The following is a 19,686-nucleotide window of genomic DNA, read 5'->3' on the forward strand; positions in this document are numbered from 1 at the left end:
TTTTTGGCCCCTAATTCCTAAAATTTGGAGGAAATTACCCCAAAAATCAATCCCAGTATTCCCTTTGTGATATGGAACCTTGTAGTACAATTTCATAAAGATCCATACACTTACAAACAAGTTATTGTCATGAAACTAGAAAAATGCTTGTTTTTTGCCCCTTTTTGGCCCCTAATTCCTAAAATTTGGAGGCAATTACCCCCAAAATCAATCCCAGCATTCCCTTTGTGATATGGAACCTTGTGGTACAATGTCAGAGAGATCCATACACTTACACACAAGTTATGTCTGGAAGTTACAAAAATGCTTATTTTTGGCCCCTTTTGGCCCCTAATTCCTTAACTGTTAGTACCATAACCCCCAAAATCAATCCCCACCTTCCTTTTGTGGTATTGAACCTTATGGTAAAATTTCATTGAGATCCATTCACTTAAACTAAAGTTAGAGTGCGAAAACTAATGTGTATTCGGAAGACGACGCCGGACGACGACGACGACGACGACGACGACGACGACGCCAACGTCATACCAATATACGACCACAAAAATTTTTTTGCGGTCGTATAAAAATTAACATTAGCCATGTAAATGATTGATTCAAGAATGGATTCCAGACAAGCATCCTTATGTCTCACATTCTGCAACTTTCATCCTAGGAGAGACAAAAATTACCCCTAGTCCTTAAACTATGAAATATTGAATAGGAAAAATCTCCTTTTTGAGAGATGATTAATAAAAAGATAATACTGCGACAATCTAAGGCCCCTGTATAATAGAAATGTTCCCACATACCACAATATGCCTCGTCTCCATCCCCGTCACAGTCCCCCTGTCCATCACACCACCAACTCTTAGGTATACATCTCCCTCCTGGACATCGTACTTGTTCCTCAGAACAATTCTCAGCTGGAATAAAGCATACAAGAAATTATTTCACTAAAGATTAAGTTACATCTACCTCCTGGACATCGATCTTGTTCCTCAGAACAATTCTCAGCTGGAATAAAGCATACAAGAAATTATTTCACTACAGATTAAGTTACATCTACCTCCTGGACCTAGAACTTGTTCCTCAGAACAATTCTCAGCTGGAATAAAGCATACAAGTTTATCTTGTTTTTAATTTTGTCAGATATTTGGAATCATCTGGTTTATCCATGTGGTGCCATTAAAAATTTGGCCCCGATAATCCCTACTTTTCTTTTCATAATTGTATTCTATAAAATTTAAAAGGCCTTTTTTGAAATCCTTGTTATTTTTTCAAAGTTTTTGAAAGAAAAAGGTGTCACTGTTAAATATATGAAAAATCTAGAGAGTGTCAAATCCCCAAAAATTATTTCAAAATCAAGGACACGGACCTTGCATTTTTCCTACTTTTTTAGTTCTGTTATATATATATATACTATTAATTCATAACAGTTTTTTAAAAAGCTTGTCATTTTGAAACAGAGTAGTGAAAATCCTTAAATCTATCAAGTGAAAAATATAGTTACTGCACATAAGGATCAAGCTACAATGTAAAAAAAAACTCCTCACTGCCAATCTAAATTTTGATTATGAAATTACAAAAACAAACTTCATATTTCTGGATGGTCAAGTTTTAAATATTTATTTCAGTCATTTCAGTTCTTATCTTGTTCATCACTGTCAAATATTTTTTATTTCTTACTAGATCCTTAAGGATTATTGTGCAGAGTCAAAGCAACCCTCAATTAGCTAAATAAAACAAAGAATGTCATCAATGATCAATCCTAACTCTAACAAAACTTCACCTTGAGCAATTATTAATACATAGTTTACTGCTGAATCAAAATGATTATTGCAGTGATGAAAAAGAATTGTACCAAAGATTTTTAAAAAGGAAATTTCTGCTCAAAAATCATTGCAAATGCTACCTGCTGATCAATTTAAATTTAATCTAATAAATAATTTAAAGCTGTTTCTATTTTGAAAGTTTTCCTCTTCTTCTTTTTATGTATTATGTGTAATTTTATATGCATCATATATTCCATAAAAAGTGTGTTTTTATATATTGTATCAAGCAAAGTACACTTTTTGGGGAGAAATGTAGTAAATGAGAAAGAAAACTTACAAACAATACAGCTTGGATCATTTTTTCCTTTACAGTCTTTGTCATCTGAAATACACAAGTAAATCTATTTCAGTCAAAATTAATTTCGCTAGCTCTGGTTTTTCAACAATCAGAAACCTAAAATCCAATCTGAGGTATCAATACTGATTTTTTTCCCTTTATCACAATAGTGTCCTTCATTCAGACAAGCCAATAGACTATTTTCATATTACTGACTTTTGACTCCAGAGTAAAAGAAGGAAAAATCAATCATATAATAGGTGCAATTTAAGGGGAAAGTTTGCTGTTTTCTAATGATTTTGTTGTGTCTAGAAAACATAAAACAATTAATTTTCCCCCCAAATTGTAAGCTTGTTTTTACTTCTTTTAAGTTGCTCTTACTTGACTGAGTACCAGGATGTCCTACCACAGGTTAGGTAACCTGTCGAAAATATACAAACTCTGGAGTCAAAAGTTAGTAATATGAAAATAATCTATTGGCACTAAGCCAGATAAATCAACTTTATTAACCGTGTATCATTTAGACTAAAACTTTATTAACTATGTACCATTTAGACCAAAACTTTATAAACCATGTACCATTTAGACCAAAACTTCATTACCCAAGCACCATTTAGACTAAAACTTTATTAACCATGTACCATTTAGACTAAAACTTTATTAACTATGTACCATTTAGACCAAAACTTCATTAACCAAGCACCATTTCGACTAAAACTTTATTAACCATGTACCATTTAGACTAAAACTTTAATAACCATGTACCATTTAGATTAAAACTTTATTAACCATGTACCATTTAGACTAAAACTTTATTAACCATGTACCATTTAGACTAAAACTTTAATAACCATGTACCATTTAGACTAAAACTTATTAACCATGTACTATTTAGACTAAAACTTTATTAACCATGTACCATTTAGACTAAAACTTTATTAACCATGTACCATTTAGACCAAAACTTTATTAACCAAGCTCCAATTAGACCAAAACTTTATTAACCATGTACCATTTAGACCAAAACTTAATTAAATATGTACCATTTAGACCAAAACTTAATTAACGAAGCACCATTTAGACCAAAATTTTATCAACCAAGCACCATTTAGACCAAAACTTTAATAACGAAGCATCATTTAGACCAAAACTTTATTAACCAAGCTCCAATTAGACCAAAACTTTATCAACCATGTACCATTTAGACCAAAATTTTATTAACTATGTACCATTTAGACCAAAACTTTATTAACGAAGCACCATTTAGACCAAAATTTTATCAACCAAGCACCATTAAAGAAATGCTTATTATTTTCAGAAAAGAAAACAATGAAAGCTTAATCAGGTAACCATATGAGAGGGGCATACCAATTTATAAGCCTTGTATCTTTAATGTAGTTCCTGAGAAAGATGCGACGAAAAATATTCATGGGAGGGACGGACTGACAGATGGACTGACGGACAGACAGAGGTAAAACAGTATACCCCCACTTTTTTAAAGCGGGGGTATAAAATGGCTAGCTTCACATGGTACACTTACATGTGCAGTTTCCTTTGGCATTCATTTTGTAACCTGCTTCACATAAACATTTAGCTGACACAGTGTCGTTGTTCCAATCCAAAACACACAGATGGGTACATTTAGTGCTTAAACATGGATTAGTTGTTCCCTCTGAAAAACAGAACAATACAAAACTGAATAATTTAAATGAGAAAAGATTCCTTTTGATTTTTATCATCATGTACCAGGAAATTTTGCACCAAAATTTTTTTTTTAATTTGCTTCTGATATCTTACCTGCAATGTTTCAATTTTGTGTTTTAATTAACTGCTGTGCAAAATGCTTTACTTCTGTGTTATATTACACAATTAAAGAGGGTCTGGATGGGGGTGTTTATTTTTTTATTCTTTATTTTTGAATACCATTTTTTCTATTCTTCATTTATTTTACCCATTATTCTCTAATACAAAAAGAAAAGATATGGAGTATCCACTCATGACAAAAAAATCAATACATGCACAGCAAAAAAAACACACAAAATATAGTCTATATAATTTGGAACCCCACTATTTTTCTCTATTCTTTATAATTTTTTTGCCATTTATTCTGCCATTTTTGCCCATAATTCTCTATTCTGTAAACCCCATCCAGACACCCAATTAATTTTCCCAGATGACCTCTTCAGTTTATAATAAATATGCTGAACAACTTACCGTTGGTGCTTTAAAAATTATGAATGTTCGTTTAATTCAAAATTTATCATTAATTTTTAATTATTCAAAATTCAAAATTTATCATTAATTTTTAATTATTCAAAATTCAAAATTTATCATTAATTTTTAATTATTCAAAATTCAAAATTAAGGATGTTCGTTTAATCTAAAATTTATTATTATCTACATTATCTCTTGTAATGGCACACTAAAGACATTAGCCATTTCAGAATCTTAAAGGAATATGGGTAGTTTTGAAAACATTGGTTGTACACTTAAATGAAAGGATTTTCTTAGCCATTGGTCAATATCTGTTGTTAAGGAGATTGCTAACCAATCACAACTATTTGGTGTATGTTTTTAAAAATTTACCCATAATGCATCACATTCTAAAACAGTGAATTTATGTATAATTATGTCTTACTTGGTAGATCAGGTTGCCTTTGTCTATGATATACATGAACTTGATGTGGTTGCACAAGGTCATTTTTTATCTCCATAGCAGCAACAGAGTAGTCATAGCGATGAATTTTAACAAGTCGTTTTGGCTCATCAAGAGTTGTCACATAGAGGTAGTTTTCTAGTAGTGATATGCTTGATAAATCATGTATTCTATCTTCTAATTTCTGAAATAAAAATTTGCAAAATAATTTAGGGTTCATAACTACATTTATAATTAGTAAAAGTCTACCTTCTAGAAATTCTTTTAATTTAACACATAGTATGTTAGTAGTCTCAATTCCTGGCACCTTCAAACATGTTTAACCTGCCACATTCTTTATGTGCCTGTCCAATGTCAGAAGCCAGTAATTAAGTGGTTGTCGTTGGTTGATGTTTGTCATATTTGTTTTTCTTAAATTGTTTTGTTATAAATTAAACCATTAGTTTTCTCAATTGAATTGTTTCACATTTTTCATGTCAGGGTCTTTTCTAGCCAAACATACAATATGGGTTTTTCTTATTGTTTGGAGGCCGTACAGTTGCCTATAGTTGCCTACATCTCAAATAAGACGAACTAAAAATGATTTGTATTATTTTCTATATTTTTTTTCCTAATATTATCTCAGCACAATTACATTCATACCACAAATAAAGATTATTGCACATTGCTTTAGTTTTCATTTCGGTCTTGATATTATCCTGATACTTGGCCACCCTTTATGGAGCTACATAGAATTGAGAAATGGAAACAGGGAATGTGTCAAAGAGGCAACAACCTGACCAAATAGCAGAAAACAGCCCAAGGCCACCAATGGGTCTTCAACACAGCGAGAAAATCCTACACCCGGAGGCGGGCTTCAGCTGGCCCCTAAACAAAAATGTACTACTAGTTCAGAGAAAATGGACGTCACACTAAACTCCGAAACATATAAATGATCAGAAATTTAAAAAACACACAAGACCAACAATGGCCAGAGGTTCCTGTCTTAGGACAGGCCCAAAAATGTGGCACTGGGTTAACATGTTTTGTGAGATCTGAACCCTCCCCTATACCTCTAGCCAGTGTAAAATAAACAAACACAGAGCAATACGCAGAGTAAAACTCAGTTTAAAAGAAGTCTGAGTCTGATGTTAGAATAGGTAACAGAATATATTGTTAATACAGAGACTTTTTCATGTTCTTCTCCTAACATTGTCTACTCTGGGACCCCATTTTTCAAAATTCCACTTCTGAACCCAATGTTTTACTCACAAAAGTAACATATGTATTTATGTCTTCAGACTTTTTATTTATACTTCTGATTGTGTCTGTTGAGTTTTTTTTTTTTTAATCTATTAGTACAATAATCTCTTTGCAACAATAATTTTATCAAACATGAGAGAAGAATAGTTTCAAGAGCTGTTAAAATAATTGTGACATGTTAAATCACATGAAAAAATTTAAATAATTTTTTTTTTTTTAAATCACCAATTAATAAAATTATTTATGAATATATGAATTATTTTTATCATAAATAAGGAAATATACTTTCAATATATCAATATCATTTTCTACTACTTGTATTAACAAGTGTTTTCTACTTGGGAAGGAAATGAAAAAAAATATGATATTATCTCTCTTTTCCCACATACAAAGTATTTACTCCTTTCCTCTAATTCCATGGGAAAATGGAACTTAATACAGAGAGAAATATCCAACCCTTTTTTTTCATTTAACATATAAAAAATGGCACACAGTGAAATGTCTGCTTAAACTGGTTATGATCGAATTCTATGTTAAAAGTCTTTAAGATCAAGGTTTTACATTCTACGAGTATCACATACAGTCCCTGTAACGTAAAAGTTAACACTTTTTTCGTTCGGGAATCGTACGTACAGCGTGCGGGAATCGTTCGTATAGAGTTCGGTCATCGTTCGTACATCATTCGTATAGCGTACGTACAACGTTCGGTCAGCGTTCGTTCATCGTTCATGTATCGTATGGTAAATGTCATCGTTTAGTGTTCAGTATATCGTTTGCATCATGGTATCGTAAAGCGTTTGATTTGTCGTATGGTACATGGTATGGTTTAGCGTTCGTTTATCGTATATGGTATATGATATCGTTTAACGTTTCATCTATCGTGTGGCATATCGTTTTGTAAAGCGTATGATATATATATTAGGTTTTTATTTCAGAAAATTATTTCAATCATTTTATTTTTTAATTTATTATAAAAAAAAAATGCGGGATAAAAAAAAAACAATTATTAGATTGGATTGATTTATAGTTGGTTGCGTACTTGTATATCCCGAACAACCAAATGGATGCACCTCTTTGCCATGGTTGTTCTTTACTGCCAGCCGGAAGAAGACCTGTAGTGACCATATTTCTATACACCTGTCACCCTTTGGACTATATTAGATTGGAAAGATTGGATTGATAACATTTCACTTGTTAATTAAATAATTAAAGCAAATAAGTTATCTTAATTATTATAAATTTTATTTTATACTAATTGCGTAATTTTTTATGTCTTTTTGTAATTTTGAATCATTGTTTTAATAACATTTCAAATTCGATCATTATAAAATTTAAAAAAAAAACCTAAACAATACCCTTAGTTCAATGGAACGTGAACTATCCATTCTAAATAAATTTTATTCAGTCGCAAAAAATAGTATTGGTTGTAAACTTCTTATCTTGATTGAGAAGCGTTTAGCAATGCAATAAACTTACTTTAAATGTACTATAACTTAATGTAGATAATTAGATTTCGAACTTTATACCATTTCTTACCGATAGAAAAAAAAACTGTAACTAATATAATTACACTATGGAATACCCTGCTATATAAAACGAAGGGGAAACATTTCCTTCCATCACATTTTGACATGAGTAACACGAGACCAAATACCGCGAAAAATATTAGTCTCTCCCTCTCTCTCTCCTCTTCCTCCTCCTCCAAATATTTCTTTGATCCAAATATTTCCTTGACACAATATTATAAATAATGTTCTATAAATGAAGCTTTATATGAGATACACGTTTTATATCTAAATGTATTAAAAAAGACAAGACATTCATGGTAGTATATGTTCCCCTCAATATCAGAGTCTGATATAAACCGAAGATGGTCAGGGATTTATAAAAATTCGTGAAAACTTATATGGAACCAGCGTCGCTTGCAATTGCTGCTGTCGATGTTAAAACTATTATTTTGACTGTAAAAAGTGCTTAAGTTCATGTATGAGTAAAATACAGAAGAAGAAAAAAATAACTCTTCCTTTCTTTTTAGATTTCTTTATTTCAGAGGTAAGCTTCACAAACTTTCATGCATATCATCAAGATCGAATCACCTTAAATAACCAATCAAATGTATTTTAAAAGTTTTTGATTTGTTCTTTGTACGAACTCATGAAATATTTGTCACTGGACATTATGCATGCAATCAATGATCAAATACAAATCTACAGTATTTATAAGCATACTGCAATTGTATATATGAAAGAAACTATCAAAGAATATTTTACACATATTTGAAGGATCAAAAGAATCAGTTCTACAAATGGTTGTTATTAATAGACTAATTAAATTTTACAAATAATGCATGCCTCTGTAAAATTTCATATCGACGCACCAGACTATTTTCTTTGATCGTGCATAGCTCATTTTCCGATATACTTCAGGTTTTTGACGATCTTCTTTCTTGTTCGTTACTTTCTAAAATTAAAATCCTACACAAATTGCCAAAACTTTTAATCCCATGCTAGACAGCGTAAAAGATAAATACACGTTTGCTAGTGTACAAACGGTGTTTTAAAGGCCGATATCCATTTGCACAGAAAAAGAATCAATTTTTGCCACAACTTAATTACGCCAATTCTTCTTTTGCGTCACTATATTTTGAAAACTGCAGCATTCATTTGCGTCAATAAAACAAGTATACAATTGCGCAAATGTTATAGACTTATATACTTTTACTTTGATATTTACTGAAAAACTGGATTTCCTCCTCCTTTTTACGAGCTAGTTTCTGAGTGCTTAATTCATCTAAAACTATATGATCTTATTCACCATTCAAAATGATTGTGTACTAGTCATCGGTAGATAGCCTTGAAAAGCATGATTAAACAGCGTGCATTATATTTCCATTTATAATTTCTCCATTTTTCCCTATAAAAGCCTGGCGGAATTTATAATCTTCACAACCACGACAGCTTTCAGGCCCTATATCAGACTCTTATCTTTAAAAAATAAAAATCAGTCATCCTTTCAAGTGAGTATTCTAATGTTACATGTGGTACAGGGACACAGTTATCGTCCTTTGGTTTTCATTGTCTACGAATATAGTCCCTAGTGTGAACAGTGTATCATAGGCGGATTTAGGGGGAGGACCCAGGGGGGCCGGGCCCCCCTTTTCTGGGAAAAATTTGGTTGATTATATAGGGAATAACTGAAGCATGACCCTCTTAGGCAGTCAGTAGGCCCCCACTTATGAAAATTTCTGGATCCGCCACTCTGTATAACTTGCATTTTTTATTTAATACACTTTCCCGATTTATTTCTTGATATTTAATGCATGAAATATTAAGTAGGGGGATGAAATTACATGTTAAAAAAATTTAGGTGCTGAATCTTTATGTTAAGTAGTGATTTGGTCCAGTTAAAAAAAGGTCAAATTTTATTACGTCTGAAGCTGTCAAACTGAACTTAAGACCCCCTTAACACAGAATTGTCAATATTTTGAGTTAGAGCTGGTAGAAGTTTCTATAATTTTGATATTATTTGTCCCACTAGTAGTACACTACACTGTAAAAATCTTTTTGAGATAGAGCAGGTGCGATTTTTTAATTGGAATTTATTGTCTAAAAGAAATGCACTACGAAATAATTGTGTTCTCGGGCCATGTAGGTTAATCGTTTGGAGGTAAATATGACACAATTAAGTTCCATTTATTGGTGCGATTTATACTATTATTTAGGGGGGTTTGGCGGGGGGGGTTCGGAACCCCCCCCCCCCCCCCCCCCCCCCCCCCGCTTGAAAATCTTAAATTAATTTTTGTATTTACCATTTCTTGTTTTAATGTTATCTTTACTATAAATTGAATATCCAGCACTGAATAGGGTGACACGTTGTCGCTACACTCCTTTAAATATACACATGTCATAATTACATTGGCTTGAGGGTAACTTGATAATTAGAGGATCAAATGATTTAATTAAGACAATCAAAGACAGCTATCCCTATATTTTATTACTTTGTATTTTTATGATTAAAACGACGTTTTTTGTTAGCTTGATTTGAAGAAAAAAACTTTTTCACCCTATCATATACATAAGATTTTTTTTTAGAAAATGACACCTGCTGAATCTAAGGATATTGCAAACTTTATTTTCACATCTGTACCTAGTGCTCAAATGAATAGCATTCTAAATGAAAACTGGAATCCACCTAGTTTTTTTCCTTTTCATAAACGTGAAATGTACGGATTAAAAAGATGCTTCTAATATGCGTGGCTGCACTATTTCCCATGCATTGTCTATTCAACTTCACAGGACGGAATTTATTGCAAATTTTGCGTTTTGTTCGCTACTGACGACAATCCCGGACAGTTTGTTAAAAAAACACGTTCAGAATTGGGAAAAGCAAATGGTGAATGTTAATCTCACAAACAAAGAAAAAAATACCACTAAACAGCCTTATTAAGATCACAAAATTTTATCAACACACATGATAAGACGCGGCTAGTAGAATAGATGCAAGGGGTGATACAGCAATTGCAAAACGGGTACGTCTAAACACAGCTCAGGACCTCCTGAGTGCACTCAGGACATACAAAGTGCACTCAGGACCCTTTATAGGCATCGTATTTGCACACAGGGTGGTTGTATATATTCGTTACACGCTACTTATTTAAGAGTTAAATTTTGGTAGAATTTGAAATCGAACTTAGATAGATATGTCAATTCTTATAAAATAATGAGGGCACGTGTCACTGATTACACAACTACTGAGCCGTGAATTATTCAATCAACAAAATTGATTGGATTATCTTTTTTGTTGTTTATGAATTGTGTTGTTACTATGTAGTGTTACGTTTAAAATTAATAACACGATGTTTTAAGTTTTAAGGGATTGTTTAATGTAGTTAAATTTAAATTATGCATAGTAAATTTTACGTTTATGGAGAAAAAAAAACCAAACATTTCTATGGATACCTATGGATCTTCAGAACGCTGGCACTGTTGTACCATTATATTCTGCTCTACTTCATCATTGTTGTAATTAATTGTATTTAAATTATCATATTTGGGTATTATTACTTCACATCCATGTATTATTCGATGTACTTTTTCAGTTTATTTTTCATGATGACGGCTGAATTAATTTTGTTGTGGTCTGCAGTTCATGCATAAAGAAAATAAAAAAATCGTGTTATTTTATAGTTGCCGTTTTTCTGTAACAAGTTCGATTTTTGTTTTTCTTTGGGATTTTTTCTCTCTCTCTCCAAATCAACTTAATAAACAAAACCAATGTTTACTGAATATCAAATTTTATTGAATTTGTATATCTTTATTCTCAATAAACCATATACAAAGGTATAGAGAAGAAAATTATGTACAATATTTACAATGACAATATTTAGATGAATTTATTTATATGATTTGCTAAGTCCAGAGAAATATAATACAATTTGTATTATATGTCTCTGCTAAGTCTAATATCTTGGCTGCGTACATGCTGTCCTTGGTTTTTTTCTTTGGTTTGGCTTACGAACAAGTTTCTGGGGTTTTGGCACTTCAAAATACGTGCACGACGACTTAGTCGTGGTTTGAACGGATTTCGTGTCAATCAACAGTCTCCGAAATAGTCTTTCTCGCTGTTCTTTTGTTTTCAAAAACCAACATTGAAATGATACATCATGTTTTCTGTACGGACCGAAATGTTCATAATTTTTTTTACAGTAAAATACCAAAATATGATAAATGGCGAGAGTTCAATATACGATAGCACTTATTTAGGACAGTAAACTGACAAAAATAAACATTGGAAGAACTGAGAAACAAAATTAAATATTTTTTTTCATTTGTTTTACAATAAAAAATCATTGTTTTAATTTAGTTTAGAATCATACTACAATCTTACTTACAAAATGTTTAGAAATAATACCCAAATATGATAATTTTCAGAAAACGGAGACAAATTCATTTTTTTCTAAAACAATATATCTTCATCGTTCTATATTTTTCAAAAGACATCTTGGTTTTTTTTGTTTGCCAAGCTTACTTGTATGAGGCAAGTACCATCACTAATCACTCCTAATTATTAAAGATCAAACGACCTAATCAACAAGATAGTTGATATTCAATATAATCATCGGTCATGCCTGACACATTCATAAAATCGGCGCGTGCCAATGAAAACTTCAATAACTTCTTACAGTAAATATTAAATTGATTTTATCAAAACAAAAATTATAAGATGGAGAATTAAATTATCTATCGAATGCATACCTTCACTAAAACAACTATTTCATGTCCTGAGTGCACTTTGTATGTCCTGAGTGCACTCAGGAGGTCCTGAGCGGTGTTTAGACGTACCGTTGCAAAACGGGTAGATACGATCTGTAATTAAATAATTAAACTAATCTAAAGAGTTTATTTAGAGTAACCATATGCCGGATGAACAAAAAGGTTGCCAATTATTGAAAAAAATATTGTTTGGTATAACAAGAAAACTTCTCTAGTGTTCAAAAACATTTCTCACAAAACCCCCCCGCTTCAAGCTCTGGATCCGCGCCTGTATAAGAAAAGAAGAGATGGGCGCGATTTAAACATTTTCAATATGGTAGTTGGAACAAATAACACCTAACCGTTCTGACAAAGCGGTAATTTCTTCGCCCGGGGATATGAATTTGACATTAATCTTCCTTCAGTAACTTTACAATACACAGCCGTGTCATTTCTGTATATTGTACATGTAGATACATGTATATGTTACTGGGAATTTGTGAAATCAGGGATTTTGTAAAATCACTTAAATTTCAGTGAATTTGTAAAATCACTGAACTGATTAGTAATTTTATAAAATCCCTGATTTTAACTAGTGATTTTACAAAATCCCTGAAATAATTAAGATTTTTTTTTACAGATTCACTGAATTAAATTCAGGGAATTGGTAAAATAAATTCATTCTTTTTTATTAAGAATTTCTGTGAAAAAAGCTTACAATAGTAACACTCAATAAGTTTGATGTTAACCTAGCCTTTATTTAATACTAAGTGAGCAGTTTGCATGCACTATACAACTGACATACTGTAGAAAAAGGCTCAGGTATAGATGTCTTTAAATCAAGAGCAAAAATACAAACAAAAATTACTTCAAATAATTGAGGTAAAATTAAAGTGCAACATATGGAACCGGGGAAAATATGATGAAATTTTGGAACATGTTGTCAATGAGCCACAGAAAGAAGACAAAACAAGCTCTTATCACTACCTTGTTTGAAAGAAAGTTACTGTTTATTATATTTTTTCTGTAATTACTGTAAAAAATAAAACCAATTATTTCAAATTTAAAAAAAAAACAAATATAAAAAAGGGATCATTAGGTTGATTGCTGTCATAAAAGAAGAAAAACACATATGTTAGGTATAAGAAATTGAGTGGGTTAGGGTATGTGATCCAGTGGCAAATATTACATGCATTTTCAGAGCAAGAGCATCTTATTGCTGCATGAAAATTGATACATAAAAAGCAAATAAGTGTTGTATCATTAATTTGCTGCCTACAAAATAACATTTATATTCACAAAATAATAATAAAAAAAGACAACAGAAAATATAGGTAAAAATACTTTGTTTTGTACTTGCATGTTTATGAATAGGTTCTAACCAAGCAAAAATAAAAAAGTTTTACTTTGGTTGATTTGATACAGACATGCATCGAAAAGCAGGGCAATTATGTAACAATAGATGTCACCCAAACTTGCCATGCAAAAATAAGTAAATTTACAGCGGTCTAAATATCCGTTTATATGCCTTTTAGTCATTATCATTATACACTAGTTCTAGCTCATAGTGTTTATCAAGGATTTGTATAGAAACTATACAAATCCTTGTGTTTATTAAACAACTATATTTCAAAATCATTAGTGATGATAACTCTATTTTTATATTAAGAAAAACACATTTCTAATAGCAAGTTATACTTAATTGTAATCAGGGATTTTACAAAATCCCCAGCTCTATTTTCAGTGATTTTGTAAAATCCCAGACAATTTCAGGGATTTTACAAAACCACTTAAACTGTTAGCGATTTTACAAAATCACTGATTAGTCCAGTGATTTTACAAAATCCCTGATTTTACAAATTCCCTGTAACATATATACACCAGAAATACCAATTCAAGAGAATTTTATCTTTAAGAGGACTCCATATCGGGTAACATTAAATATACATAAAAATGAAATTACAAATAAAATAAAATGATAATGATAAGTTCAAACGTTGATTTATTAAATGCACATAGTACGTATTTGTAAACTTATATTATTACTTTATTTAAAATTTTATTTTTCTCGTTGGGTTGTTGTCCATTTACGTTTACCCAATATTCTTTTTTTCGGTATTTGTATTTTTGTAAAAAGCCGCTCAACAATCAATTTCACTAGAAATTTAACAAGAAAAATACTCATAAGTCATGAACATTAAAGTATAACTTGCTATCAGTTTTTGTCGAAAAATTGTTTTTGTGCACTCATGACTCGTATATGCACACATGACGAATGTAAATATTCGTTGAACGCTTTTTTTTCCAGTTATTATTTTGGAAAATTTTGACATTTAACTTCGAGAGGTATCTAATTTTTTTTTATAAAATATTGAGGGCACGTGCCACTGATTACACAACTATTAATCCGTGAATTATCCAATCAACAAAATTGATTGGATTATCCTTATTGCTTATGAATATTATATCATTTTTATTAAAACAGTGTTTTGAGTAAAATTAAATTACACACATTATACGTTATTTTTCAGTTGTTGCGGAATTGTTTCATGTTTACTTTATGCGTTGTTTATTTGTACGATTATGAAGAAAAAAATGCATTTTTCAGTTTCTCGTATAATCTTTGTCTGTTACATGTATATATTTCTTGCATGTAGATACATAGTTCTCGTATCACACTGCACGAACGGAGTGTGATAAGAAAATGATTCACGAAAAACTTAATTTTACTTATTAGAAATATACCCAAATATGATAAATGACAGAAACTGAGAGGAAAACGGAGATTATCTAAATTCCTTCCAGGCTTTTAATACTGGGCCCGTATGCATCATAAAATTGAGAGTGGCAATGGGGAATGTGTCAAAGAGACAACAACCCGACCAAAGAGCTTCTTCAGTTAAAATTCGTTCATGTCCTACGATAAATGACGATACAAAACAAAATCTTGCTTCTTGAAAATTAAGGACCGAGAAATGTTGATGAGAAATTCAAATCTTATTTCCCTTTTCAAACTCTGGTCGTTCGAGGAATTCATTATTGGACAAGAACGAGTTAATTGTAAATAGGGGAATAAATCTTACTTCATACAATTTGAAATTAAATCGTACTTTTTTTTCACAAAAAGGCTATCGTAATAGAGATAATTAAAAAAAGGATATTTCAGAATTTCACTCGTTCAAGAAATGTATTACTAGACAAGAAGTCTTCAACTTACCAGTTTAATGTGTCCCTGTTTAGCACATACCTAAATATCATTTGATCCCAAAATTGTCAACAACATTTGATTTGTCGTAGTAAATTCTATTGAGCACAAAACAAATCCAAACCAGATTTGAATTATATGGATATTCATTTTTTGTCTTAAAGAAATATAAAGAAAAATAATAATTCACTTGTTTGACTTTGAAACACGAAGTTAATGCAATGTACGTTAAATTACATTTTGCACAAAATATCAATTTCATCCTAGAAATGAGAAACTCTTTCTTCATAGAAATGTATGAAATAGTTTACACTGGACATTAAACAACCGACAATCAACCAACTTAAATATATCCAAGGGATTATCATTATGCATGTTTATGTATATAAATGCCGGATACCATAAAAATATATTGAACAATCAACAAAATATAAGTGCTGTCAAAAGAAAAATAATTGATTATCATTAGGATATCAAAATAATTCGCGTACAAAGTTTATAAATCGATCTATTTAACACACTATATAGATGTATTTAGAAGTCACAGTAAGCATTAAACTAATGCATGGCGAAAAATAAATATACGAAAACAATAGGTACAATGTGCAAATTATATTTAAAAAAAATAACATTTAATTTCTAAAACTTATTAATTTTTTAACTTATTATTAGAAAACCTCTTATTATACTATCAAAATGTGCTTGTGGTACATTTAACTTTATATAATTGTTTAAGAATTTAGTTTATTCTTACTCATTCGGACATCTGTGTCCCTGGGTCTGAACAAGAAATTGCGAGGACGTTATGCTGATCATTTTACCAATAAATTGATTTTTCAACAGAATTTTATGTTTAAAAAATTACAGAATTTTATGTTTATAAAATTACAGAATTTTATGTTTATAAAATTACAGAATTTTATGTTTATAAAATTTTTAAATTTTAGTTTTTTCTTTGTGAAAACAGAATGGCCCTAAAGCTAAATGTCATCGTCAGATGTATAAATGAAGGCGCTAAACATTTTAGAATATATACCACCTGCTGGTTATTTTTTTTACCTGGACACAGATCTTATTACGTAACAAGTACGAATGTAAAACTATCGATATGGTATAGTCAGTAGAATATACACGGTATCACTGTACTGGGGTTTTTAAGAAATTTTGATCTGACAATGTATGTAAATTTATTTGTGCTTTATGTAAAAAAATTCTTTTAAAATGTGTTGACTTGGCGCATATATATATATATCGGAGAACTGATTTCCAATTATAGACCAATCACATTATTATCAGCAGTAGGCAAAGTATTTAAAAAAAAAATGTACTTAAAAACGTATTTAATCACTTAATTAGTTATAATATTTCAAATAGACAAGAAAGCGTTTTTTTTTAAAGTTTATATTTGCCTTTTAAGAATACTAATGCAGGAGTGCACAAGGCTCTGTATTAGGTCCCCTCCTGTGATAATTCCTTATTCATGTAAATGACATAGCTTGTAATTTGATAAGTCTAACTCGATTGTGTGCTGATGAAACATCCCTTTCTTATTCAAGTAATAGTCCTTACACGATAGAAGATCTCTTAAATAGCGACTTAGAACAAATCTCAGCATGGTCTAAATATTGGCTTATTGATTTTAATCCTAACAAGACAAATGCTATGCTATTCTCCTGTAGTTCTAGCTCAGATGATATTAAAATAGAACTTCAAATTAGTTATTAATTTATCCTGACTTGTTTTAAATAAATTATCATCCTGCCTTTTCTTTTTGGCAAGTTGCCCATCCTGCCTTTTTTTTCAAAACTCCTGTCATGCCTTTTTCAAATTTCACTCTAGCCTCCCCCCTAAAAATCAAATCTTAGCTCCCTTATTTTGAATCAGTTTTCCTCCGACAATAAAGTACAAACTAGCAGTAGTGGCAGTTTGACATTCCTTCATAAAATGAGATGCATGTCGACTTACTTTTAGATATGCTTATTGTGATGTATAGTTAAAACTTATAAATTTCATTCTTCTGAAAACGTAGTTTCAAACATTAAAATGTTGTGAAGACTAGTACACTGTGTGTGTCCATGTAGCCGTGAGATATGGGACTACGTATTTTCACGTCAGACAAACTTCTTCGTGCATGTGACTTCATATTCGATTAAGTAATTTGAAAAGGGAATTGAATGCCCATCGATTGATAAGTGGGTTCAGTAGATAAAAATAAAATTAGTCCATTCGATCATTCTTAAGCTCATGTATAAACGTATATGTTAATTCATTATTGTGCACTGTTCAAAATAGTCAACAGGGAATGCAACTTGCTGAAAGTCACAAATGATAGCTGAAATATATCATGAAACAATTACCCTTATGATATTTCATTTGACTTCTCGGGTCTTCATGAAACAAAGAAGTAATTCGTATAAGAAATGTCTAAATTAATAAGTTCTACATTGCATTTAAAAAATCCATCGCAAGAATATTGTATAATTAGAAATCATCGCCCGCTGTTGGAAGTTCAGTTTCGCCATTTTTCGTGCTTGTCATGAGAAGATATTCAGGGGTTTCGATTATTTAACTCATTGAATCAAATAACGAACATATTCCATCTCAACCTGAGAAAGAGTGGCTCATTTACCTCTATCAATGTTTATCGTTTATAAGATGTTGTACGTTTGATTAAAAGTCGTATTGACCTCTACAATTCTATACACATAAAACGAGTACTTATAGTATCTCAAAATGTACAAAAAGAGCCCGTTTTATAAACGCGCACTGGACATAATTGTTATATTTCTATTTAGACTTTCCACATTTCATCAACCGTTTGTGAGCTATTTTTGAAAATTACGAATCCGTGGCTTGATTGCACATTTAACGCAAAATACATTGACTTTTTTTTTGTTTTGTTAAGAAAATAAAATACGCATTTACTTGTGTGTAAAATAATTTAAATGGAAGCTTTCTGAAGGTATTTGATAGGACGTACGCCAATTCATGAGGGCGTGAAAAATTGTCACGAATGTCCAGTCAGCTTTTATGTTGTACAAAGTTTGACGTGCGTTGATGTTTGAACAGTGTAAATGACATTGTTTATTGTAAATTTTACGGACGCCATTACGAGTTGGTTGTGTTACATATTTATTGCAAAGAGGTTCAAGTACTGCAGACATACATAACAAATTCATGCGTTGCCATTTAGGACAGATTTAAACTTAAACTTTTCCTATATAATCTTACTAAAGTTTTCATTATTATATTTAATAGATATGTATACGAGAAACGATAATGTAGTTGTCTTTTTTTAATTACACATGATTATCTATGATGGGATAAAGTCTAATGTTTAGCGAATTTAACCAGAGACTGAATAACTTAGAATGACCAATTAAAGGTCACTGTACGGCCTTCAACAATGAGCAAAATCTATACAGCATAGTAAGATATAAAAGGCTCCGAAATGACAAATATAAAATACACCCAACGTCTTCTCAGCGGGTACAAAGTATGAGATTGATATAAAAATATCGGGATCTTAGTTTTTTTTCAGCACATTCATGACATTTGTTTTATTCAAGGAACGTTGTCTATCTGCAAGTTTTAAATCATCAAAAGCAACATGCATATTTTTTTTGTTAATAAAATAAAATAGAGAAAAACTATTGCTGGCAATTATAACAAAACAAAGGATATGCATATGCCACAAAAATACGGAAATGAGAAAAACTTGAATCAAAAATGTTTGACTACCTAGAAATTTTGCGACAAAGAAAGCATCGGGAAATGATAAGATATAGAAAGGAAACGGAAACGGAAAGAAATGCAACAAAAGGAGTATGTATAAACATGCAATAAAAAGGGAAAATAGATTCAAAATCTAAATAAATTTATATTAAAAACAAATCTGTATAAATTTGGAAATTAATGTATGATTCATTAATGCGAACTGCTGCGAAAAGTAAAATTATCAATTATGGCCTGGAAAGACTGACAACTCCTATAAATAAATATTCATTTAAAAAAAATATGTGTACGACCACTTTGAGTTTTATTTGTTAAACTATGCATTTTCAGACAATCCGAAATCAGTTACTAAATTCACAACAGTAAATTGGCCTCATCAATCTTAAGCTTAAACGCTTGAAACGTTCTTTGAAATCGTCGAAATCGTTTCATTATGAGGAAAGTCGTGTAACGCTAAGTAGTACCAACACCGTCACCCTAACTGTTAAAGTGGTATTATATGTGAT

At 31.0% G+C, this 19,686-nt stretch overlaps 1 protein-coding gene across 2 annotated transcripts in view; it reads right to left on the reverse strand.

Annotated features, from left to right (window-relative positions):
• LOC127718277 (prolow-density lipoprotein receptor-related protein 1-like) overlaps window positions 1-19,686 on the reverse strand; it is a 208,771-nt gene that overhangs the window by 109,319 nt on the left and 79,766 nt on the right. For both annotated transcript variants that reach the window (XM_052224271.1, XM_052224272.1), the window contains 4 exons: window positions 4,730-4,931; window positions 3,632-3,763; window positions 2,092-2,136; window positions 792-905 (listed from right to left, as the gene is read on the reverse strand). In XM_052224271.1, coding sequence (XP_052080231.1) covers window positions 792-905; window positions 2,092-2,136; window positions 3,632-3,763; window positions 4,730-4,931 — 493 coding nt within the window. The remainder of the gene's footprint in view (window positions 1-791; window positions 906-2,091; window positions 2,137-3,631; window positions 3,764-4,729; window positions 4,932-19,686) is intronic.

Source organism: Mytilus californianus, unplaced genomic scaffold (genome assembly GCF_021869535.1).
Source record: "Mytilus californianus isolate M0D057914Y unplaced genomic scaffold, xbMytCali1.0.p SCAF_10, whole genome shotgun sequence".
Lineage (NCBI taxonomy): Eukaryota > Metazoa > Mollusca > Bivalvia > Mytilida > Mytilidae > Mytilus > Mytilus californianus.